The sequence below is a fragment of the Lissotriton helveticus genome, chromosome 3_2 (genome assembly GCF_964261635.1).
Source record: "Lissotriton helveticus chromosome 3_2, aLisHel1.1, whole genome shotgun sequence".
Taxonomy (NCBI): Eukaryota; Metazoa; Chordata; class Amphibia; order Caudata; family Salamandridae; genus Lissotriton; species Lissotriton helveticus.
The window spans coordinates 137740499-137767622 of NC_136062.1; the positions used below are offsets into that span (position 1 = coordinate 137740499).

The window sequence follows — 27124 nt, forward strand, 5'->3', positions numbered from 1 at the left end:
AACTCGTCTTTTTTCAGTTTTGGTCAGCTTGTTCTGTCAGGAATTCTCGATGCTCTTCGGGATCCGGGAGATGCTTAAGGGGGTCCACCTCCAGATCTCCCCAAGCTCGGTTCAGTTAATGCCCAGAACTTAGAGGTGATCAGGCAAGGGAAAAAAGAGGGGCCGGGATGATGCTGCTTGGGTAACGGCTATCTGAAAGACAAAGGACAACCCGTTAATAAATGCCCAGGCCACCTCTCTCTCCTCTATATTCTCCCTGATGATGCTCCACACACCTTGCTGAGAACACCGGGATGTAGCATTAATGAGGGACACCATAAGACTTCTCTTGTGTGGAACCACTGTTGGCAGAGCCTATAACGACACAAACACAAATTATACACTCTTGCCACATCCTATTCCTATCCCTCCTCCAGGTTGTTCTTTCTATCTACATACCAGATACACTTCAGGAAAACCTAAAGGAAATGGCCAGCCTCCCCACCATACGAAGAGAACACTTCAGCAAAGACTGTACAATAATTCTGGACCAGATCCCTCTTCTGTTACGTCACAGAAACGAATGACTGAACTCCTCGGTTAACAGCATCAGAGCCCTTAGGAAACTATAAGCAAGTCAAAAAAGGAAGCAAACAAATAGTCACATGACAAGGGACTCTCTTGCCGCCTTGACGTTCCCCCTCCCCACCATGGAGTCTACAGTACCTCTGGGCTCTGGGTCGTCTGAACTGAACGTTACACAAAGGGTCGTAAGAGAATAGCTCCCTTGTTCAGAAATGCAGACGTTCCTTCTGCATATGGCAAAAACCAAAACCGCTCCTTAATTCAGGAAACAATCCTACTCCTCCCTCGATATCAAAAACAATCCCGCGAGTGTCTGTGTCTTCGCGGACATGTACGGCGAAGCACCACAGAACACTCGGAGTGTATCAGCCGATACACTCAACCGAATCCAAGCGTGGCAACGAAGTTCACCGCACTAACTCCGGGATCCAAACAAGAGGTGTCCGTGTCTTCAGCAGAGAACTGCGAAGCACCACAGATCACCACGAACTTGCGGGCAGCCGCTCCGCAAGGAACAGATAACAGAATCCGATACAACCCAACTTCCGGGTTGAAGATGGTTTTATAGTCCCCGCCTCCATGCCGCACTGATTCGTGGGACTCGTAGTTCTACTGTATTAGGCAGGCACCATATTTGTGCATCTCAGATACTGACATGTTCATTTTGTACTGCCTTTTTATGATTTCTGTTTGCTTTACTGCCTGCTCTCTTTCCCGCCATTTCCCCTCCTGCTTCTCCCTCCCAATTCCAGCCTTCATCGGCCTAGCCCACCACCTCCCAGTGCCTCTCCCTCCTCCCAGGACCTGCTTAATGGAGTTCGCAGTACGTCTGTGCAGCAGATGCATGCAGCTGCCGTGCCCAAGACCCATATCGCCGGTCTTATGTGGAACTCACTCAGTGCCAGGAACCCTGGCTCTTTGCTACTTGGAGATACACTGCCGCCAACCTCTGAGCCCTGGACCCCAGACTCCGCAACAACTACTGCTACATCTCTCCACGATCAATGGTAGGACCTTTTTTTTTACGAGCACTGACTCTTCTCCTGCAACACTGGAGCAGCTGCATACACGACAACCACCACCACTTCAGAAAAACTCCACTTCCTCCTGCTCAACGCATGATCATTGCAAGCATGCCACCAAGATCTACGACACCATTTCCTCTCTCACCCCTAACTTCATCTTCCTCACCAAGACCTGACTCAACCTCACATCTTCACCCGACATCACCTCATCAATGCCCGATGGCTGCAAGATAGCACATCTAGACCGTATCAACAGACACAGAGGTGGAATCGCCATCATCCACAAAGAAACCATCCACTGCCCCACCACTGTAGACGACATCACCCCGATCTTGGAACAGCTCAACTTCCAACTCCAAACCGATGGCAAAACCACCATCAGAGGCACCATTGGCTACAGACCTCCAGGGCCTTGCCCCAGCTTCTGCGATGTCATCCTTGAATTCATCGCCCACTCGCCATTGACTCCAAACACTACATCTTCTTCGGAGACCTCATCTTTCACCTCAGCAACCTTAACAACACTAACACCGCCAACCTCCTCGATAACATGAACATCATCTACCTCACCCAAATTGTCACCAACCCCACACACCTCAGGACAGGCACTTGACCCCATCTTCATGTACAGTGGCGGAGTCAAGTACATGCATGTCACCGAGCTTGCCGGACAGACCACGCAATCTTCCACTTCTCCATCACAGGATCCGTGGCACCACCACCAAGGCTCTCGCCACCTCATACCACAGATCGTACAAAGTATTGGAGAGCCAGTGGACAGACGTCCTCAACACCTCTCATCTTGACACCTCAGCCAACCTAGAACAGTAGAACAGTTTGTCAATAACTTCTCCGTCTGGATCCCTGATTGCACTTACAGAGTCTCCCTGTCAAGCCCACCGAGCTCAAGAGATCCTCCAAACAGACCAGTTGGTACACCATGGAACTGAGAACCACAAAACGTAACTGCAAGCGACTGGAAAAGAAATGGCGCACCAACATGGAACCAACAGACTGAGCCACATTCAAGACACTTTCAACCAATACCACCAACTTCTGAAAGAGACAAAAAGGAGCACCTTTGTCGACGGCATCGAAGCCAGTTCTCATTACAGCAAAGAACTCTTCAACATCGTCAGAGTTCTCCAACCCCTCCACCACCAAAAACATCTTCATCCCTTCCCAGGAACACAACGACACCCTGGCAGACTTCTTGAAACGTATTGAAAAGTAACAAATGCTTGTGCATAGTGTTGAAGTTAATTTTCTGTATATAATTCATTACAGGGCAATTACATATACCCCCTGATTGTGACAGCTTACCATTGGTCTTGATAAAGGTGGTAACTATAAGGAGAACCCACCGAAACGCGTTGACGCACAAAGTGGTATAATTCAAGTCTCCAACACCAGAATTGATATGCTGATGTCATAGCAATACAATATTGGTGTTATCACAACGGAGCCAGAATATACAAACTGTATTCAACAATTGCATGTTGTACCTGTTCTGTCTTTTCTTCTCAATTGTGCAGGTCGCAATTGTGTGTATTGTTTTAACCGTGTTTTAAGACTAGGGATCTAGACTAGTGAAATTTACTCCTGTGTTTTTAAGTTATTCAAAATAAATGAATTTTTAACTACCCATATGTTTCTATTGTATGTACTTATGACATTGTGAGGCTTGGTATCGTAACCTTCACTTAGCATTGTCTCAAGGGAAACTTCTCTTCTTTTAGACTTCTTCCACAACAAGTTGTCCACCTTCTACAAAAAGTTCGAACCCCAGCCCACCACCGCCAACATCCTCAGCCTCCTTGCTCACACAGATGCCAAAACCGACCACCTGATGACCACATGGGACCAGCTACCCACTCAAAGCAGTACAGCCATCCACAACTCTGTCCACTCAAGCGTACCAATGGACCCCTGTCCCAACCACATCTTCAACCTCAGGAGCAGGACGATCAGCAGCAAGTTCACCCCCATCTTTAATGCATCCATCTCCACGGCCACTTTCCTGAAGAATAGAAAAACGCAGATGTCAAACCCCTTCTCAAGAAACCATCTGCCAACACCAGTGACCCCAAGAGCTACCGTCCCATTCCCAATCTGGCTTCCACTCCAACCACAGCACCAAAACAGCCCTGATCGCTGCCACAGATGACATCAGAGCCCTCCTTGACCATGGAGAGTCAGCGGCCCAGATCTTCCTCGACCGCTGAACAGCTTTTGACACTGTATCCCATCACACCCTTATCAAGAAGCTTCACCACATTGGAATCTAAGGAGACACCTTCAAATGGATTGCATCATTCCTCACCAGAAGAACCCAGAGAATCTTCCTAACGCCTTTCACCTTGGAACCTAAGAGCACATTTGTCGCATTCTTTGAGGTTCGTAACTCAGCCCTATAATGTTCAACACCTACATGACCTCTTGGCCAACATCATCAGAAACCCACGGACTAGACATCATATCCTACGAAGACGACACCCAGCTCATCCTCTCGCTATCAGACGACCCCTTTACCACAATGGCCAACTTCCGCAGGTGCATGAGGAGCGTCACTGACTGGATGAAAGATGTCTACCAAAATACAACACAGACAAAACAGAAGTGCTCATCTTCGGGAACAACACCTCCCCGTGGAGTGCCGTCTGGTGGCCACCCAAACTAGAACCCTCACCCATTCCACCAGACCATGCCCCCAACCTTGGCATTATCCTGAACAGCGAGCTCACCATGAAAACAAGATGAACGCAATCTCCTCCACCTGCTTCCTCACTCTTCTCACGGTTTGTAAGATCGTCAAATAGCTCCCCTTCAACACTAGATGAACTGTCACCCAAGCCCCAGTCACCAGTGAGCTGGACTACCGCAGCGCACTCTATGTAGGAATCACCTCGCACCTCCAGAAGAGACTGCAAACCATACAGAATTCAGCAGCCAGGCTCACCCGCCACCTCCCTAAGCGAACCCGCATCATCCCCACCTCAAGAAGCTCCACAGGCTCCCCAATCAGAAGAGATGTTAATTCAAGATTCTAATCCACAGCTACAAAGCCCTACACAACCATGGACCAGTTCAACCACCTCCTGAACTTCCACCAACTCTCCAGAATATAGAGGCGCTTCGTTATATGTTGAAGGTTTCAAATCAAAATATGTCAGATTTGGGGCATAGTAGTAGGTGGTAGGCCAGGCCGCTGGGAGGGGGGGCCCTCCGTGTGCTTTGCAGGGGGGCCCCTCAAGTTTCGTTACACCACTGCACGACCGGGCTCCTCGCTTGTTCAGTGTGGTAAAGACCAGGGCATCGGGCGGACCTCCTGGGATCACCCAGTTAAAGTTCCTCTCCTACGGTGTCAGTGCCCTGCAGGTTGTTCCAGCCGACTTGTTCCACGTGCGCCCGATCAGAGGGGGCGACTGTTAGACCTGGCATCATTGGCATGAGTCTCTCCTCCATTTTTTCTGTTTGCCTCCTCTGTTTACGATGTTTTTGCTGGTAAATGCTTTGGGCACTGTGCCACTGCTGATCAGTGCCACAGTGCAAGTGCTCCCTATGTGAAATTGCTGTATTGATTGAATTCCATGTTTGGCCTATTTGGTTTACTGTCAGTCCCTAGTAGAGTGCACCAGGAGTGCCAGGGCTTGTAAATACAAATGCTGCTAGTGGGCCTGCAGCACGTGTTGTGCCACCCACAAGAGCGGCCTAGTAAAAGTATGTCTGAAGGTCTACCATTGCTAGACCACGTGCAGTCTGGTACTGTCACGCAGACTGTGCAAGTACACCTACTTGCCAGTCCCTAAACCTTCCCTTAACTTCATGTTAGTCACCCCTATGGTAGGCCCACGGGCAGGGTGCATTGTAAGCATAAGGTAGGACAAGCCTGACAAGGTTGGCATGTCCTAATAGTGAATTACAGCCATATTCGTTTTTCACTATTGTAAGGTTACCTGCTCTCCATCAGTTAGAATGGGCTGCCAGGATTATTAAGGCTATAATCCTAGCGGGCTCGGGGAGCATGGTGCAATGTCGAGTTTGGTATCCCTGAACTCAGGGTTTAATAACGCATCCGTTTGGGTGGATGGTTTTTGGACTCTGTGTTTGAAAATAGCACTTTTAGAAAGTAGCTATTTTCTTGTCTAACTGTCTACCGGTCTCTGCTGGTTCTGGTGTGCGTGTGACAGGAGCTGGGTGGCTCCAGAGGTCTGAATGAGTCAGTGTGGGATGAGTGGGACATTTGCATTGAGAGTAGGGGAAGAGTAGCTCCTGATAGCCTGCCCTGCCTGATACAATGCTGGCTCCGCCCCCCTGCCAGGCGACTGATGACTCTGTGCCTGCCTGGGACTTTCCTGGCCCACCTCCTGCCGGGCAACTGATGGCCCTGCCCCTGCCAGTGACAATGCTGGCTCCGCTCCTGCTGGGCGGCTGAAGACTCTGCCCTGCACAGTGAATAGGCCAGGTGCTTCGGCCTGGCAACACCCACAACAAACCCAAGATGGGGGAAATTCCCCTGCATGGACAAAGGGATCAAAGCCAAAAAGGGGTATAAGAGAAGGACCCCTGAACCAAGAATTTAGATAATTTCTGACAAGGAAACCTGAACCAAGGACAAGAAGCCTGCTGATCTAAGGACTGCCTACCCCTTCTGCCAGAGTGCTGTTTGTTGGGGGAATCCTGCATTGCTTCTTTATTTTTGCCAAGGAACCAGGAGAGAGGAACTGTGTGTGTACTCTCAATCTTTGCTAAGAAAATCTCCAAGGGCTGGAAGAGTGCCAGTCTCCTGTTGAAGTCACAGGGCTAAAGGACTTCATCTGCTTAAAGTGCTGTTTGCTGGAACTTGTAAATCCAGTACCTCTGTAAGAATCCAGCAATCTCGACGCCGACGGACGCCGCCGAATCCAGCTCGACATCGTGAGTAACGGCTCCAGTGTCCCGCTTCCTCGACGGCGGCCGCCGGGCCCGATCGACGCCAGCAACAACGCCAGTGAGTAGTGAGTTCGGCTCCAGCTCCAGTGACCTCGTGTCGGCACCGCTGCTGATCGCATCGACTTCGAGCCCTCTCGACGCCGTGAGCGCTGCTCACTCTTGCAACATCGACATCGACGACGCCGTATCCTGCTTCATCTCGTGAGCGCTGCTCCCGCCTGACTTCGGTCGACGCCGCTGCAGATCGCCCCGACTCCGAGGCCCGATCGACGCCGAAGACGCGACGCCGGACATCTCGACGCCGCTGATCATCGAGTGCTTCACTTTTCCAAGGTACTGTGTTGTGGGGGTCTGTGCGACTCCGGGCTCGACGTAGCGCTCCTCGCGGTCGACGCCGAACCTTTGGACTAACTTTGCCTCGACGTCGTGTGACTCCCGTGTGGGTTACATTGTTGCCAAGAACTGTGTTTTAGAGAAGAAGAGTTGCTTTTGATACTAAAGACTTTGTGCTAAGAAGAAACTACGCTTGAACTATTATTTTTCCTTCCAAGAGTATTTATTAAGATTGTGGTATATTTTTGTCGTTATTTGGTCTTGTGCTAAGCCTTATATAAAAATCCTTATTTTTATAATACTACTGTGTCGTGTCCATTTGTAGTGTATTCACTTTATTACTGTATGTGGTCATAACTGCTTAACGCACTGCCTCTAAGATAAGCCTGTCTGCTTTGCCAAGCTACCAAGGGGGTGAGCAGGGGTTATCTAAGTGTGTGATCCCCTTGCCCTGACTAGAAAAGGTGTGTCCCTATTTGTCAGAAGTGTATACCTCTGCCAACTAGAAACAGCCGCTTCTAACATTGGTGGGTCAGCGGTGAGGATTTGAACTTTGCATTTATGACCCATGTGCAGTGATTAGTGTGCGCTACATAGTGAAAGCAGACCATAGCGCAGCCACAATCTGTCTTGGTTGGATATTCTATTTTTGTTCTCCGCTTTCCTGGAACTTGATTTTTGAAACTGCCAGTTTTGACCATGAGTGATGCCGGAGTCACTGCCCCTGTTGCTGTTGTGGAGGAGTTTGATAGGAGCAAGATAAAGGATTACAAATTAAAGGAGCTGAAATCCTTTTGCAAGAAATTTAAAGTCCCTACCAAAGGCATCTCAGCGAAGGAGGAATATCTCAAAGCTTTGGAGGCCTGGTTGGAATCCAGAGATCCCTCTGATGCGGTGGTGGTACCGCCAGGGGAAGGGGAAGAGGAAGTACCAGTGAATGGTCATGTGTCCTCTCCTGGCAGCAGTGTTTCCTCCAAGGGTCTCTCTCCTGAAGAAAGAGAAGAAAGGGAGAAAGAGCGAGCTTACAACATGGAAATGGCAAAACTTAAGATAAATGGGCAGTTGGAAATAGAGAATGCAAGAGGCAGGAGAGAAGCTGATATGGAGATCAAAAGGTTAGAGTTTGAAAGAGAGAAGTTAGCTTTTGAGCGTGATACCAGGATGAGGGAGTTGGAGCTCAAAGATAAAGAGTTAGAATTGAATCCCTCTGGTGGCAGCATCCCATCTGTGCCTGCAGAAAGTAGGTTTTATTTTCCCAAAGATGTGATCAAAGATTTTCAGAAGAATGAGGATATTGGTCAATGGTTTAAAGCATATGAGTTAGCATTGTTGGCCCACCGGGTCCCTGAGAAGGATTGGGGAGCGGGGTTGTGGGGTCGCTTTGTGAATGAGGGAAGAGATACCCTGTTAGACATGCCTGTTGAGGATAGGATGTCTTATGCTCATATGAAAGATGTTTTAGTGTTAAGGTATGGCCTAACCCCAGAAAAGTACAGACAGGCCTTTAGAGAATGTAAGAAGTTGCCTGGTACCACGTGGGTGGAATATGTGTCATATTTTTGCAGAGCCATGGATGGTTGGGTAAAGGGCAGCAAAGTGGAAAGTTATGATGCTCTTTATGATTTGTTTGCTTGGGAGCACTTGTCTAATAACTGTTTTCCAGAGCTGCGCCAGCACCTTATTGATAGCAAGATATCTAACCCTAGAAAACTTGCTGAGGAGGCGGACCGCTGGGTCAGTACCAGGGTCCACAAGGGTCCAGTGGGAGACTCAGCCAAAGGTGGGCAGGGTCCCCAGCAGAAGAGTGGGGGGGGACAAGGGTAAACAGAGGGAGTTCCAGAAAGGGCCCCAAAGTAATCCCCAAGGGAACCAAGGGAAGGGTTCCCATTCTCCCCCAGATAAGAAATCAGAGGCCCCGACAGGTAAACCTGTTCGTAGGGGCCCCATGACCTGCTTCGCTTGTAAGCAGGTGGGACACCAGTTTTATGATCCCCAGTGTCCCTTGAAGAACTCTAGTGCACCACCCAGTGCACCACCACGTGCCGCCCCCCGTCAGTTGGCGAGTGTAGCCCTGGGAGGGGAGGAGAGGGTTGCCCATGGTGGGGAGGGTCCCGCAGAGATGTCCCTGGTCTCTCTAGGAGACATGGAATTGGTCCCTCCACCCCCTCTGCCTATTAACACTAAGAAATATAGGCAGTGGGTGACCATTAATGGCCATAGAGTGGAAGCTCTCAGAGACACCGGAGCGAGTGTGACAGCTGTCAAGTGTCACTTGGTGTCCAGAGAGCAGGTTGTTCCCCACGCATTCTACCCTGTGATAGCTGCTGACAACTCCCAGAGAGAGTGTGAGGTATCTCAAGTTTCCTTTGAATGGGGGGGAGTTTCAGGTACTCTTCAAGTTGCTGTAAGGCCCGCCATGCCTGTTGATTGTCTCCTGGGCAATGATTTAGAAGACTCCCCTTGGGCTAAGGTGGAGAGGGAGACACATTTGAAAATGTTGGGTGTGCCAGAGTGGGTGTGTGCAACCACTCGATCCATGACAGCAAGTAAGGGTGTTGATGGGGTTCTGGAGCCTGAAAGTATGGCCCAGGACCCAGCTGTGAAGAGAAGAGGCAGGGGGCGTGGGAAACCGTCCCCCGTAGTTCCCGTGGTCCAGGAGGAGGCAGGCCTTGAGGGGCATGCCCTGGAACCCACAGGTGAACAAGTTGCTGAACTGGGAGACCTGCCCGAGCTGACCCATTGGCAGCAGGATGGTGGTCCCTCCAGGGAGGAATTCTGTGCACAACAGAAAGTGTGCCCTTCTCTTGTGGGTATGAGGCAGCAGGCCTCAGCCCAAACCTCAGGTGATCAGTCAGGGTCACATTTTGTTTACTGGGAGAACGACCTCCTGTATAGCGAGCCTAAGGCTGCTGAGCCTGGGTCAGCCCGTGTGCTGGTGGTACCCCAGCGCTTCAGAGCCTTCCTACTGGGTTTGGCTCATGACGTTCCGTTAGCTGGACATCTGGGGCAGGACAAGACCTATGACAGGCTTGTCACCCATTTTTATTGGCCTCAGATGAGAAGGGATACAGATATCCATTGCAAGACCTGTCAAACTTGCCAGGCAAGTGGGAAAAGCGGGCGGAAGCAGAAGGCTCCTCTCCAACCTTTTCCCGTGGTCAGTACCCCCTTTGACCGGGTGGGGATTGACATTGTTGGGCCCCTGGACCCCAAGACAGCCCTAGGCAACAGGTTCATCCTGGTCTTGGTGGACCATGCCACACGGTACCCGGAAGCCATCCCTCTCAGAACGGTGACGGCCCCCGTGGTGGGACGGGCACTGATGGGTGTTTTCTCCCGAATGGGGTTCCCCAGAGAGGTGGTGTCAGACCGGGGCACCAACTTCATTTCCAACTATATGAAGTCTCTGTGGAAGGAGTGTGGGGTAACTTACAAGTTCACCACTCCTTACCACCCTCAAGGTAATGGGTTGGTTGAGAGATTCAACCGTACCCTTAAAGGCATGATTATGGGTCTTGAAGAACCAATGAGGCGTAAATGGGACGTCCTCTTGCCATGCCTGTTATTTGCTTACCGTGAGGTGCCACAAAAGTCTCTAGGGTTCAGCCCCTTTGAGCTCTTGTATGGACACCCGGTAAGAGGACCTTTGAGTCTGGTCAAAGAAGGCTGGGAGCAATCTCCCAGGAAACCTCCCCAGGATGTATACAGTTACATGCTGGCCTTTAGGAACCAGACCAGGCGCTTCAGAGATCTTGCTCAGGCAAATCTGGAGGCCAGCCAGGAGGAGATGAAGCGGTGGTACGACCAGAAGGCCACTCTGGTAGAGCTTCAGCCTGGACAGAAAGTTTGGGTCATGTCCCCTGTGGAACCTTGTGCGCTCAAGGACAGGTGGACTGGACCATTTGAGGTTGTGGAGAAAAAGAGCGATGTCACCTACATGGTGGACTTGAAGTCTCCCAGGAACCCCTTGCGGGTCCTGCATGTCAACCGTTTAAAGCCCCACTTAGAAAGGTCCGAAGTGGGCATGCTCCTAGCTACAGATGCTGGAATGGAGGAGGAGAGTGAGCCTCTTCCTAACATCCTGTATGCAAAAGAGCAAGATGGGTCAGTAGATTGTGTTCCCCTCTGTGACACACTGACCCCTGAACAGCAGCAGGATTGTCGCCAATTGTTGGGACTATGTCCTGATCTGTTTTCCTTGATTCCTGGTGTCACTCAGTGGTGTGTCCATGATGTGGACACCGGGGACAGCACTCCTGTGAAGCACAAGGCTTACAGAGTGACTGACAAGGTCAGAGCATACATCAAGGAGGAGGTCTCCAAAATGTTTGCCTTAGGGGTGGTTGAGTCTTCTAGCAGTCCTTGGGCCAGCCCAGTGGTCTTGGTCCCAAAGGCTGCAGCACCTGGTGCTTCACCGGAACTTCGGTTCTGTGTGGATTACCGAGGACTCAATTCAGTCACCAAGACTGACGCGCACCCCATCCCCAGAGCTGATGAGCTCATAGATCGGTTAGGGGCTGCCCGGTACCTTAGTACGTTTGATCTAACGTCTGGGTACTGGCAGATCGCCTTGATTGATGGGGCAAAAGAGAGGTCAGCATTCTCCACACCAGATGGGCACTACCAGTTCCGGGTTATGCCCTTTGGGATGAAGAATGCCCCTGCCACCTTCCAGAGGTTGGTCAACCAGGTCTTGGCTGGACTGGAGGATTTCAGTGCCGCCTACCTGGACGACATCGCAGTGTTCAGCGCCAGCTGGGAGGAACACTTGCGCCACCTCCAAGAAGTGTTGTTGGCCCTGCGCAGAGCAGGCCTCACAATCAAAGCCAGTAAGTGCCAGATTGGGCAGGGATCAGTGGTGTACTTGGGGCACCAAGTAGGGAGCGGCAAGGTGGCCCCCCTGCAACCCAAGATTGATACCATCCTGGCATGGGCACCGCCCAAAACCCAGACTCAGGTGAGAGCCTTCTTGGGTCTCACGGGTTATTACAGGAGGTTCGTCAAGGATTATGGTAACATTGTGCACCCCTTGACTTCGCTGACTTCCAGGAACCAGCCACGACTTGTGATCTGGACTGACGCCTGTCAGGCGGCCTTTGACACCTTGAAAACTGCAATGTGCACAGCACCCATACTCCAGGCACCCGACTTTTCTAAAGAATTTGTTGTCCAGACGGACGCTTCAGAGCATGGCGTGGGGGCTGTTCTAGCTCAGGTGAATGAAGAGGGCCGAGACTTACCTGTAGCCTTCATCAGTAGGAGGTTACTTCCCAGGGAACAGAGGTGGAGTGATAAGCATTTGCTGTGGTCTGGGCGCTGAAGAAGCTAAGACCCTACCTGTTTGGGACTCACTTCCGGGTTCAGACAGACCACAGGCCCCTCAGATGGTTGATGCAGATGAGGGGTGAGAATCCAAAGCTGTTGAGGTGGTCCATTTCCCTACAGGGGATGGACTTCACGGTGGAACACCGCCCTGGCACAGATCACGCCAATGCTGATGGTCTGTCCAGATTTTTCCGCCTTAGTGATGAGGACTCCCTAGGGTAAGGGTAGTTCTCCCCACATTTCAGCTGGAGGGGACACGTGTTAGACCTGGCATCATTGGCATGAGTCTCTCCTCCATTTTTTCTGTTTGCCTCCTCTGTTTACGATGTTTTTGCTGGTAAATGCTTTGGGCACTGTGCCACTGCTGATCAGTGCCACAGTGCAAGTGCTCCCTATGTGAAATTGCTGTATTGATTGAATTCCATGTTTGGCCTATTTGGTTTACTGTCAGTCCCTAGTAGAGTGCACCAGGAGTGCCAGGGCTTGTAAATACAAATGCTGCTAGTGGGCCTGCAGCACGTGTTGTGCCACCCACAAGAGCGGCCTAGTAAAAGTATGTCTGAAGGTCTACCATTGCTAGACCACGTGCAGTCTGGTACTGTCACGCAGACTGTGCAAGTACACCTACTTGCCAGTCCCTAAACCTTCCCTTAACTTCATGTTAGTCACCCCTATGGTAGGCCCACGGGCAGGGTGCATTGTAAGCATAAGGTAGGACAAGCCTGACAAGGTTGGCATGTCCTAATAGTGAATTACAGCCATATTTGTTTTTCACTATTGTAAGGTTACCTGCTCTCCATCAGTTAGAATGGGCTGCCAGGATTATTAAGGCTATAATCCTAGCGGGCTCGGGGAGCATGGTGCAATGTCGAGTTTGGTATCCCTGAACTCAGGGTTTAATAACGCATCCGTTTGGGTGGATGGTTTTTGGACTCTGTGTTTGAAAATAGCACTTTTAGAAAGTAGCTATTTTCTTGTCTAACTGTCTACCGGTCTCTGCTGGTTCTGGTGTGCGTGTGACAGGAGCTGGGTGGCTCCAGAGGTCTGAATGAGTCAGTGTGGGATGAGTGGGACATTTGCATTGAGAGTAGGGGAAGAGTAGCTCCTGATAGCCTGCCCTGCCTGATACAATGCTGGCTCCGCCCCCCTGCCAGGCGACTGATGACTCTGTGCCTGCCTGGGACTTTCCTGGCCCACCTCCTGCCGGGCAACTGATGGCCCTGCCGCTGCCAGTGACAATGCTGGCTCCGCTCCTGCTGGGCGGCTGAAGACTCTGCCCTGCACAGTGAATAGGCCAGGTGCTTCGGCCTGGCAACACCCACAACAAACCCAAGATGGGGGGAAATTCCCCTGCATGGACAAAGGGATCAAAGCCAAAAAGGGGTATAAGAGAAGGACCCCTGAACCAAGAATTTAGATCACTTCTGACAAGGAAACCTGAACCAAGGACAAGAAGCCTGCTGATCTAAGGACTGCCTACCCCTTCTGCCAGAGTGCTGTTTGTTGGGGGAATCCTGCATTGCTTCTTTATTTTTGCCAAGGAACCAGGAGAGAGGAACTGTGTGTGTACTCTCAATCTTTGCTAAGAAAATCTCCAAGGGCTGGAAGAGTGCCAGTCTCCTGTTGAAGTCACAGGGCTAAAGGACTTCATCTGCTTAAAGTGCTGTTTGCTGGAACTTGTAAATCCAGCACCTCTGAAAGAATCCAGCAATCTCGACGCCGACGGACGCCGCCGAATCCAGCTCGACATCGTGAGTAACGGCTCCAGTGTCCCGCTTCCTCGACGCCGGCCGCCGGGCCCGATCGACGCCAGCAACAATGCCAGTGAGTAGTGAGTTCGGCTCCAGCTCCAGTGACCTCGTGTCGGCACCGCTGCTGATCGCATCGACTTCGAGCCCTCTCGACGCCGTGAGCGCTGCTCACTCTTGCAACATCGACATCGACGACGCCGTATCCTGCTTCATCTCGTGAGCGCTGCTCCCGCCTGACTTCGGTCGACGCCGCTGCAGATCGCCCCGACTCCGAGGCCCGATCGACGCCGAAGACGCGACGCCGGACATCTCGACGCCGCTGATCATCGAGTGCTTCACTTTTCCAAGGTACTGTGTTGTGGGGGTCTGTGCGACTCCGGGCTCGATGTAGCGCTCCTCGCGGTCGACGCCGAACCTTTGGACTAACTTTGCCTCGACGTCGTGTGACTCCCGTGTGGGTTACATTGTTGCCAAGAACTGTGTTTTAGAGAAGAAGAGTTGCTTTTGATACTAAAGACTTTGTGCTAAGAAGAAACTACTCTTGAACTATTATTTTTCCTTCCAAGAGTATTTATTAAGATTGTGGTATATTTTTGTCGTTATTTGGTCTTGTGCTAAGCCTTATATAAAAATCCTTATTTTTATAATACTACTGTGTCGTGTCCATTTGTAGTGTATTCAATTTATTACTGTATGTGGTCATAACTGCTTAACGCACTGCCTCTGAGATAAGCCTGTCTGCTTTGCCAAGCTACCAAGGGGGTGAGCAGGGGTTATCTAAGTGTGTGATCCCCTTGCCCTGACTAGAAAAGGTGTGTCCCTATTTGTCAGAAGTGTATACCTCTGCCAACTAGAGACAGCCGCTTCTAACAGCGACCTTACTCCAATGCGTGAACCCCGCGGGTACCTCTTGGGCCGGCTGTTAGTCAGCCGCCGACCACACATGTTCAGGCAAGTTGGGTCGCCTATGCAGGTACCAGGTCCTGCTGGCGGTCACCAGTTGTCAAACCGGCTACTCTGTCACGATTTCTTTGGTGAATCACACACTGCCTACATGCTGCTGCGGTAACACAGCTCTGGGTCTCACTGGAGGCCCCCCCCCTCCCCGGGTCTCGAGCATTGGTCACTTTGCCTGATTTCTCAGTGCAGGTGCTCAACCTTGTGGCTTAACACATGCCCCTGCAACTCCCGCGGTGCGGGGGGGGGGGGCGCCAAGCTCCGAGGGGCCCCCTCAGCAAAGTACTTTGGTCAGAGCTCTCCCAATCGTGTTCGGAGGGGGCCCCATCAAGTTTCGTTACACCAGTTCCCTAGGTCTGCTCCTGCTTCAGGCGAGATCAGCTGTGCTGTTTACGGCCTCAGCAGGCCCGATGGTGCGGAAATTAAATGGCCTGGAGCGGAACTCGGGCAGAGGGAGTCCGATTCAGCAGCAAACTTGGCCACCCCCCTCTCTTCTTCCAAACTTAACAATATTTTTTACAGTTCCTCACTAATTAGAAGAATCAAATCTAATGAGCACTTGTTTAAAATTGCATCCCATTTTTCCTCAAATTGCTTTTTTCATTTGCAAAGTGTTGGTTTTAGGGAAACGCGTAAACTTCTTGGAATACCCCTTGCTTTGTGATACAGGATGAGAGTTGTAACGTATAGACGTTGATGGATTTCACAATTCATTTGTTACTGTAGTTGTCTAGTGTTTTGTCGAGCAGTGCCAGTGCCAAACTGCTTGGTTTCATTAATTAAGGAGTACATTATTGTGACTTGTTCTGGTGTATAAACAAAAGTAGAAGCTCTTTTATCTGTAGAATTCACAATACCTTTGAAAACATCTTTTAACCAGTGGTTGCAGTGGGCGGGAACGGCAGGGCACGGCTTTCCCCTACTTCTTTAATTCTGTAGATTCCTTTACCCTACTTTTTTATTATGAACATGCGTCCCTGGACGTCAGAAATATTCTGTTCGTGGACGGGCGGGGAGCAGAGAAGGAAAAGGTCTCTGTCTCTTACTTCCTGCCCAGACAAGACAAGGAAGGTGTCCGATTCTTTACTGCCGCTGGCAGCTGCCCCCTCTTTCTTACTCCTATTCCCTCTCGTTCTGTCTAACTCCTTCTCACTTTTCCGAAAATCATGAATCAAGAAATGATTCTCACCGTCTCTTCCTGTCGTCCATTTGTACCCCTGTGAAATGGATGCAAAAAAGAAAAACACTTTTTCTGGAAATGCCGTTTTAACATTTTTCTATTCCAAAGTGCAGCCTCGGAAATAAAATGTTCAAACTCTGAAAAATAATTAAATAAAGCAAGATGGAGTGTTCTTAAAGTGGCCAGATACATTTTTTCAAACCCCAACACATTAGCGCCACTTCACAGAGTTTGCCAGTAAAGCGCTACTTTTGTTTTCTTGTCTTTCTTGAACAGCATTGTTTTCCTCCAGTACCTCCTACCTGGAGGCAGGGCGGGCGCTAGGCATGGGCAGTGTGGGCAGCTGCCCAGGGCCTGGCACTCTGCCTGTCAGGATGGGGCCCCCCACAATGGCAATTAACACCCCACTAGTCCTCGTGTATGTCTGCCGATCAGAGTGAAAGAAATGCTTCACAAACGGGCTCATGGGAGGGGCCCCCCCCTCCTGGGGCCACTAAGGGATGGTGTGGGAAGGCCTAGGGGAGGGTACACCTCTCAGGCAGCCAGTTCAGAGACTCGGCAGGGCGCCCATTGTCAGCACTTTAGCCCACACAGGTTTAACTCCGCCCGAAGCAATTCTCACACCTTCAGTTCGAAATGGGCTGTACAAGAGTTGCTTGGGGATGCTGAGAAGAGGAGCTGCGGCCCAAGTGGAGTCTGCACAAAGCAGCTTCCTGAGATCAGAAGGTGTCACTTATGTAGATTGCAGGGGCCTCCCACATTCCCTTTTGCCCAGGGCCTCGAAAATCCTGGGACCGGCCCTGCCTGGAGGTACTGCAATACCTGGTTGATGGGTGGATTGGAAAACGAAATGTGTCCCGCTGCTTTGTGTTCACTAATGTGGTATTTTGAAACCATACTGCTTACGTTTTGTAAGCATATAAGCAGTGGACATTGAAATGGGTCCTTTCTGGGCCCTGTAGTTATGTCCCTAATTTTTCAGGCAAAAATAATTGTTGATTTCTGAATATTGACTGTAAAAGCGTTAAGTTCACCATGTTCCTGCTTACATTTTACCTGCTTTATTAAATCTTTCATTCCTTATGAGTGTTTGCTTTTTCCAGGATGTTGTTACCTTTTCTTTTAGGCAGCATGTTGCTGTTGCCTAGTGTGTAATTTGAATTGAGTCGCATCCAGTTATTTATAGAAGGTCAAATTGGATTGTAGCTGAAGGCAGTATGAGTTTCTCTCAGTGGGGCAGTATGGTGTTCAGTGAGAGAGCAGATGTAGCACTGGGGGCAGAGCTGCTAAATTTAGAACTGGGGAACCAGGTTCAGCCATCATGAACAGTCCCCCAGACCACTCCTCTGAGGGAGCACATTCCCATGCTAAACCTTAGAAGGTACCAGAAAAGCCCTGGTGTGCTAGCACCAGCAGGTGGACCCTAGCAGTGGCAAGTATGGGTTCACCTTGAAGGCTTGCCCACCACAATCCATACTGAAGTTTATCTCCAGTCTTGCGGGCAGGCCTACGAAGTAGCAGACCCTAGAGCAACAGTGACTCTGTCACTGAGGTCACAGGACCCCTGAAGAGCTGGCTCTAGGGCGGTGCAAATGATGTGACCGCAACGGGCACTGACTTTGAGTCAGGGCGTCGTATATTATGGTTCTAAAAGCACTTGCTGCCTCCTTCCTGGCCGCCAGCTATTTTCGGCAATAATAAAAATGTCATGATAACTCTGATGAATAAACTTCTTCCTAGAGCGAGATCGGAGATTTGTCGAGTGGAAGTTTTGACTCATGGAAAGATAGCGCAGCGGGTTAATGTGCCTGCTGCAAAGAAAATGTAACAGGCCCATCACAAAGTGCACATATTGTAAATAGATCAGTAGGTTACTGCTTTTGTCAGTGAGATCCTTTTGCTACTTGCAGTTTATAAGTTAAAATCCTAACAAAGAACAATGAGATATTAACTTTCATCTAAGAGCTGCATACAAACTGCTAGGTATAAACTAGAGCGTTATGGTTTTTTCCCTAAGCCTTTGATTACCCTAATGTTGTAAAAAGTGTTATTTTTGATACAAATCAATAATGTTTTTTAAAGAGAACCCCCAATCATGGTATTAAGTTTTAAATTCTGAGTTTGTGTTTCTCCAGGCCAATCACTATTAAACTATACTGTCTACTAGTATGGTTATCATGTGACTCCTACACCTTGTAGTCCTTTGTCTTATATAACATTTCCTATACAGTAATTTACACACGTAAAATTGATTGTCTCTGTGTATATTGCTGACGACAGAAACTCCATGGCTCGGAAACAAATGGCTCGTGCTTCCACTTTTAAGCATTTTTGGGACATTCTGTGATTAAAATAAATTCACAAAGTGGAAAATGTTTCTAATGTCAATCGTTAAATAATCATGTGTATCCATTGGTTGAATTACGTAACATAATACGCTGGAACTGGTCAGTGAAATGCCACAAAAATACTAAAGATTGGGATGCTTTGCGCATCCTGGCCACATCTCTAACTCCGCCCACTGATCCAATCCTCAGGTTATTCCCGCCCTCTGATTCTCCGCCCACAGTTCCCCTACTTTTTTTTTCCCCACTTCGACCACTGCTTTTAACGCAGTATGTGGTGCATTGGAACGTTAGGGAGAAAGTGTCAATCCACAGTTGCACTCCTATAAATACTACCAAAATATGTCAAAAATCGGGTGTGTTGTTTACTTTGTAATTAACCCCTTCAGCGCTAATGACAAAAGCCAGCTCGTCATGGGCGTTACCTGCGCTACGCAGATGACGAGCTGGCTTTGTCATAAACAAGCCATTTTTAAAATTTCAGCGCACAGCGGGAAAACGGGTAGGGGTTAAAGAACTTCTTGTTGTGCTGCACTGGTGTGCTTTCTGCGACCGAGCACCTCTGAAACGATCCAAGTAGCTTGCTGCATGACAACTTGCATGCAGGCTAATTGCGCGCTAGTTTCAGAGGAAACTCTGAAAAAACTACAAAACGTTGAAAAATATCACCAAAAAGAAACAACTTGTTCGACGTTTTACAACTTTTTTAAAATGTGATTCTTTTCAAGAACAAAACAAGTTAGCATGCAGCACGCTTTTGGACACCAGAACTACGCCATATTTTCCAAGAATGGCACAGTTTTTTCTCTGTCCGTGCGCTGGTGCACTGCTGCCTTTTGCCAAAGCTGGCATCCTTGCGCCATATTTGAAGTGTGTTTGCAGTATGGTCAAGATAGTTTTTGTGCGGGAAGGTGCCCCTTTGTGCACTATCACTATGAGGCTAGTCACCCTGCACTCACATGAGCAGTGTATTTTACCTCTGGTGAACTGAGAATAGCCAGAACCAGCAAACTGCATCTGCACGGTCTAGTGCATGCGTTTCCAAACTTATCAGTAATGAGTGCTACTCATGTTCAATGAAAATCATCCCAAGCTACTTATATTATTAGTGGTATACACGTCATACAAGATTACATTAATTGCTACACTAAGCAAGATTACCAACCATGATCATCATCTCAGTGTCGGATTTCCAGCAGTAATCTAAAAAATGCTGTGTCAAAATGGAATGCCTCTATGAGGGTAATAAATACTAACCAAGGTTGCAATGCATGGGTTCCGATTGGTTTCAATAATACACACATTTTCTCCTTGAATACACACTTTTCAATTCTGGCATACATTCGTTAATTTAACCTATCAAAAGCTCCTAATTTAGTAGGCTGGGCTGCGAATAGGAGAGCTGATGTTAGGTAGCTGGAGATAGCTCACAAGCTGCTTGTTGTTTGCAACTCTGGTCTTTTGCAGGGATGTAATATGTACCAGAGGTTTTGTTGGCCTGTGAGGAAAAAGTAAGAACAGCATTTGTAGTATCACCAGCACTTTTGACATATAATATGGGTCTAGGAGTGGGCGAACAGCTTGTGACTACCGAATGGAGTGCAGGTCCAAAGATAAATCCCTAGAACCAAAACCTTTGTTTTATCTACATTTAACTTCAAAAGGTTACTGTTTATCCAACATGGGACTGAAGCAAGCCATTCCTGATGTTTATGGTAAAAGTCAGATGTACTACCAGTTTGTTGTACCCGGAACTGAATAACAACAATGTATTAACAAAGTTACAGCCAAAAGAACAAAGCAAAGCAATTTAGTTGTAAAGAGAAATGTATTTTACTTTTGAATAGAAAGTGTGTTTTAATTTTCACACACCCTCTCCATTACTACCTGACTGGGGATCTGTTTGAGGTCTCTTAGTGTTAAACAGTATGTAGCCCCTCCTTGTGATGTTCACCATTTACTTCACAATGGGAAATTTTATTGTAGGTTCCAAAGTTCTCAATGTAAAATTCTTTCATCTTGCATTTGTCACAGAGTTCACAACCTAAACTCTCCGTCGAGCAAATCTTTCAAAAATTTCCCAATGCAAAACCTAATTCTCTTGGTATTCACACTGGGCAGTCCAAGGGTGACTTAGGGAAGCATTGAAGGGTAGAAACTCAGAACTGACCAACACACAAAAAAACACACAGTAAATCAATGACCAATCAATGATTTTTCTAAGAAAACTAAACATACTTAAATGCACACTCAACTAAATGCTACAATCAAAAGAACACATATTTACAAGATTCTAGGTGGGGTTATAAATTGGAGCCTCTATTTTAGGGACCTTGCAGATTAACTAGGGTATAAATCACCTACACTAAAGAAATATTCAAAGGTGCCAACTAACCAGTGGCGGCTCCTCCTCTATGGCGGAGGAGCGTCGTCCCACTGCTTTTCAGTAGTGTAAAGTAAGTATAAAATGATAATAACTTTGAGTTTATATCATTTTATGTTGCCTTTGTGGGTGGGCGGGGCTGCTCTGCTCTCGGGGAAGGGCAGGGGAGGAATGGTTTGCCCTTTCCTAAGTGCGCAATGACTCTTTGGTCGGCCCTCTCGGGTGGCCCAAACCAGAAATTTGCACTTTCCCCTTTCTCCATGCAAGCTGCATTACAGCCTGCATGGAGAACAAGCCCAGGCCCCAATTCCCTGGTTGAGCGTCATACCAAGACACTTAAATCCAATCACTAGGCTGCACTACAGCATTGTGATTAGTCAGGGGAGCTTGGCAATTCGTCTTGGCTTCCTGTCCCACGGGGAGAGCAGCAGCAAGTAGCAGAGACACAGTCTCTTGCCAGGCGGCAAGGTAAGTGTGTAATTTTGTTTTTAATTTTTTTGTTTTACTTGCGCAACCGAGTGCCTCGCCTACGCCTCTCCTCACCCCCGACCTCGCCAGCCGCAAGTCATGCCAGCCGCCACTGCAACTAACCATGTAAAGGTAGTCAGCTCCCACTATCTGTGAGGTACTATTTGGCAATGCACTTTGATCCTTAAAACCAGCCATAATGGTATGTGAGCCATTTGACAGCATGAGGTTTTATCGAAATCAAAAAGGATAAGCCTTACAGGCTTTCATTAACAATGTAAAATGTGAGGGCTACTGCCTATCCCAACTGATTTAATATTTAAAACATCAAGATGAAATTTAAAACTCCTGTGGTAATATCAAGAAATTTCCAGTGCTAGGCCAAAAACATGGGGCATATGGTTTCCTTCTTCCTTTATTTGTCTGACCGTTCACAACGTAAATTCATATAACATTGCATTTGTTATATATTAAAAATGTGAAGCCAGTTCCTATCATCTTTGTTCTGGAGTTCACAATACAAAACCTAATCCTAGTGTGTTTGTCATAGAGTTAAATATGTTCAACTAGCTTCTAATGAGTTTCACAATGTAATACCCATTCCATTTGTGTTTTTTAAAGAAGTCACAATGCAAAACCTTTTCCTGTTAAAGTTGTCACAGATTTCACGGTGTAAAACAAGCTTCCTGTCATATTAATCAAACTTGCAAACTCTCTTCTTGTTGTATTTGTCATAGAAGCTCAAAATATAAAATACTTTCCTATGCCTTTTGGCAAGGAGTTCACAGCATTCATAATGCAACACCCCTTCTGACTATACTGGCAAAATCTGGTTCAGGATTACCCAGGGAATTCAGTATTTACTGGCTTCCAACTGGGCCAATAGGGGTCTTTATTCTCTGGGATACTGGAGCATCTGTACCACAATCCCTCAAACAGGGAACCAAATATCCATTTTAGGACTTGCATCTCTAGGTAAGGAGGCAAAGCAGTCCGTGGATAAAACTCAGGGAGGTGATGTGGGCTAGATAATGAAAACTCTGCAACATACAAAAATAACAGTGAATTAATGCACATGCAAGGCTTCTTTAAAAAGGGAGAGTATTGTAATAAACACACAAAAATACCAAGCAAAAAATGTGAAATATTCACAAGATTTGAAGTGGAATTTCACATTGAAAACCCCTCCCAAAGGGGCCTTGCAGAATTGCAGGGGGCAAATTGCATTCCCTAAAGAAATATAACTCGGACCTAACCCTGTACATCAAGTCCATTCCCTTTATTTGTGTGGTACAAGTCAATAATTAGCACACCATCTGGCTCCAATCTTAACAAGCATTTGCAATGCAATCAGTCTCGCCTTTGGGACCCTATATTTATTTAGCTAAGCAGCACATTAGACCTGGGTGCTGAAAGATCTACTGTTCTTTAACATGGAGGGAAAGTAAGCACCAAACTGCGTGACACACCAGGTATTGGAACACATGGAGAGAAATATTGCCTTTCAGCAGGAAATGGTATAGTCTAAGCTCGATTTTTAATATAAAATCAGGGCCTCCGGTGGTCATATCACTGAAAATGCAAGATTTGAAAAAAATATTATTGTCTACGGGTGCTTGTGGAAGACAATTTCTATGGACTGGAATCTAGAGAATGATAAAGTGATTCTGGTATTTTACTGACGTTTTCTATCAAAAAAGTTAAATAGAGGCAGTTGCCAGAAACATTAAAAAACATAAAGTCCCTCAGCAGAAAACAATTCTGGTATTTTACAGACCTCTACTGGTCGTTTTCTATCAAAATAGTTAAATAGAGGCAGTTGAACAAGCAGAAAGCAATTCTGGTATTTCACTGACCTCTGCTGGTCGTTTTCTATCAAGACAGTTAAATATAGGCAGTTAAACAGAAAAAAAGTCCCGAAGCAGACTAGTCCTAGGGCTGATCTCCAGAGCCCACTAAGTACATATACATATAAGTATATACTAAAGTATATACATGAGGTCTCGAATGCTTGACCAAAAAAGCATCAATGCCCCTATATGGGTCAATTGTAACCTGCAAATCATTTCATGATAAGCATGGTTAAGCCTGTAAATCATTTAGTAGGTAAAATGAGAGGCATACAGCTTTTGTCACCATGCTTACAAATCAATTTATTGGCTTTAACATGTACATAAACACTACCATGTGGTGTTTGCTTAGAGACCCATCAAGCATTTTGGAAGACCCAAAGTATACATTGACATGAGCATCAATCCCTTAAGTCTGGGGGTCGATCACAGGCCGTCGCCCACAATTCGTTCTCAGTGCGTCCATTGGCTGATTCTGTGGAGGGAGCTTGCACTGAAGGTTTTTCTTTTTTGAATTCCATGGGTGGGGACAAAGCGAAATCACTTCTACTTCTGGCCAGAACCGCCCTCACACACATTGCCCTTGCGGCACTCTGACATCACAGATCCCCACCTGAGCAAAGGTGCAAGAAGGTGAGTCCTCTGCTCCCATGTCTGGTGTTTTTTTAGGTGTCTCCCCTTTCCATCAATGCCTCCCTCAAACAGTTTCCTCCTTGTCGATCTCAAGACACACCATGAGCAAAAACCACGAGACACCAGGAATTCGCGTTTTTTGGGGAGGGGGCCGGCCACCCCAAGGAAATAGGCTGACCCACCTAAAGGAGCATACCATTTTAAGTATCTTTTCCCTTGGGAGCGGGAAACAAAATGGCAGCTATGATTTTCTGTTGTTAGGAGGGATCAGCCCCCTTGGGAAATAGGCTGAATTTGGTGACATAAATATTTATAGGAAATTATGTTTTCCATTATGAACTCCTTGCCAAACGCCATGGAAAGGAGTTTTGTATTGTGAGCTTTGTGAGAACTCTAATAGGAAGGTATTTTACATTGTGAACTCTTACAAATGCAGTAAGAATAGGGGTGTCATCTCTGACAAATACAGCTTTACATACAAACTCTGACAAATTCAGTAGGAAGGGATTTTACATTGTGAACTTTATTACAAACACAATAGGACAGGGATTTACATTGTGAATTATGACAGTTGCAACAGAGCAGCATGGTTTTACACAGTCAACTCTCTGTCAAATAGATTAGGAATAGGGTTTTCATTATGAACAGCAAGTCAAACATCATAGGAAGGGGCTTTACATTTTTAGTCTCTGATAAATAAAACAGAAAGTAATTTACACATTGAACTCATAAACAAATGCAAAGCAATGGGTTTAAAACATATGTCCCTTTTCTTGGCCGTTCACTGGAAAATGGTTGATGTCTCCAGAGTAAGATTTAAGGTTCATGTCATTGCATACTTTGAGTCTTCCTAAAGTGTTTACTGGGTCACTATAGACAGACCCCCCCATGGTTATGCCCATTTGTTTGAATGTTGTTGATCCTACCAGTGTTGATCTTACCTTCTGCCTGCATGTCAGCAAAATCACTGGCACAAGTAACTCCCTTTTGAAGAACTTAAGGAAAATTCTTCCTTGCCACTTAGTTGACGGAAAAGGTTGCTGATCCAGGCAGCTATCTCATACTGGCTCGATCATTATAGTCTTGCTTGGCTTAAATATTTTAACTGCCTCCTTCAGATTGTACAGAATACAGCTGCCACACCTGGTACTTAATTTATCTCAGTGCATGTTTGTTAAATCCCAGTTAGACTAGGACCTAGAATTGTATAGTGTGAAATATTGATGAGGAACAAATGTAAAAGGGGCAGAAGACAGTGTTATGCAACGCAATGGTGTAAATCGATAGTTAAAAGATAGCTGTGCAGTTGACAATCTTATAGTGCAGTCTTGTTGCCTACCTTACAAAGGTAGTTGCACACCGGAGTTGGACTTAGACATAGCAAATAGTTAATGTACAAGTGTATAAACATATGTTTACAATGCACAAAACATGAATTGGCACACACATTTCTTCACATATAATAGCATGAATTGTATGTGTCAGCTGATCTGTTCATAGGAGAGTGTTTTGATCAATCCAGGGGAGGGATGTCTGCCCTGTGGGTATTCACAACAAATCTGGATACAGTCGAGTTACTCTTGGCTCTGTTAGGAGTACATTCAATGGTCAGATGAGAATGGAGAAGGAAAACCTGCACATTTCGTGATGGTGTGCTCTATGGGGATAACGTTTTTCCTGTGGTTAAAGAAATCTTGATTCCTGTGATTTTAATTTTAGTTGTAATTTTTCTCCGGAAGAAGGTTACGCCTGATAGGAATAAATTGTCTACTTTAGGGAAGGTGACCATTCATTTAAAAACAAGTTTTTACTAAGTGTATTGATCCTTCCATATTATGTTATGCAGTGGCATTTGTCATGCTATGTTATAGTGAAATTGTTAATCCTTTTAGAATTTTAGAATGTATAGAACACAAAATTGACAAATGATTTGCTTTTTTGCATCTCAAGGAGTATCAGAATCCTAACAACTATTCTTTCTTTTGCAGTTTGAATTCAGAATAAATAAAGAACAATCATTTTTGCACAGCAGGCATATGCAACAAGATACAGAAAAAAACGATCCCAGCAAGCAAGGTATTCTAGTTTGCATTTACAATGTGTTCAATTAAACCTTTCTAATGAGTGTGCTGCTAACATGCGGACATTCTCATGCGGTTCTAAAATGTCTCCATGTGGCACCCAGGTTCTGATGGATTCATCTACCTGTGGTTCCTCACCTTTTGAACATCCCAATGCACCAGCATTCCACGGAAACTTTTCTTTACAGCTCTCCCACGTCGGCGAGGACGTCACAATGCCGCATCTCCGCACTCGTCTCCGCGTGACGTTATCGGAGCCATCTGATGCCCCTGTCGGCATGCTGATATTCGTTCTCTTTTTTCTATGCTTTTGATATGTAACGTTTTTTTTTCTAGGCTCTCCATACTACCAGGAAGTCTTGCAACATTTATTCCAGTAAATATCAACGTTGTTGCAGGGAAAAGATGAATTGTCTGAGGAAGTATGGATTGTATGGATTTAAACCTTGCAGGGAATATGATGGTCAATTGTTGATCACAGACCCTTATGGCGATTGTCTTCGGTGTTTAAGTTCGGATAACGACGCCAACACTGGTTCTTCTTGCTAGAAGATGAACCCCAAGGCTTTTAGGGAGAAGGAGGCAAAGCTTTTTATGGCCAGGGCGAAAAGGAGAAGAGAGGATGAAGGAGGTCTCGTCCTCGGTCGGAGTCGCCGTCTCCCCACTCTTTGAAGTCTTATAAGAGCAAGCATAAGAAGAAGCTGTGTCATGGTTCCCAGCATCGTTCTTTGAGGCATAACTGACCGAGGTCAGTGTCTCCCAGTCTGAAGACTCATGAAGGTTGAAGTGAGATATCGCCAACTCCATCTCCAGAGATCGCACCGGTGTCTCTCTCGAGTCCAAGGCCCTTGACTCCACCCGGATGCCCTGACTGTACTGGATCTAGTTCTACCACCACCGCACCCTATGCTTCCTAGGCAGGAGCTGGGGTAGCCTGCGTTTGCGACTCCGTGGTCTGATTTGTTGAGTTTTCTGAATGCTATGTATAGCATTTTCAGTGGGGCAATAACTCCATCTGGTGCGCCTGCAGGCCCCGTGGGTCTAATTTCTTATTTCTTGGGAGAGTTTCTGGCACATTATCAACAGGCACCATTACTGCCATTTATGGTGATGGCCTAGGTTTCCTGGCCTCCTCCGGCACCTAGAGAGGTGACTTCATCACTGGTGGAGGAGAATCGACATTAGTCTCCGGTGCTGTCTAAACCTTTGGCGGCGACTGGATGCATGCCGGTGTTAAGCTGCTCAACTCCGTTGCCACTGACATCTGCTAATAAGGTGACTAAGTCATCAGCGCCAT

The 27124-nt window shown here is 47.2% G+C and overlaps 1 protein-coding gene across 3 annotated transcripts in view; it reads left to right on the plus strand.

Annotated features, from left to right (window-relative positions):
• The window catches only part of LRRC49 (leucine rich repeat containing 49), a 1030711-nt gene that overhangs the window by 142648 nt on the left and 860939 nt on the right, over positions 1-27124 (plus strand). For all 3 annotated transcript variants that reach the window (XM_078684608.1, XM_078684609.1, XM_078684610.1), the window contains one exon: positions 25735-25822. In XM_078684608.1, coding sequence (XP_078540734.1) covers positions 25735-25822 — 88 coding nt within the window. The remainder of the gene's footprint in view (positions 1-25734; positions 25823-27124) is intronic.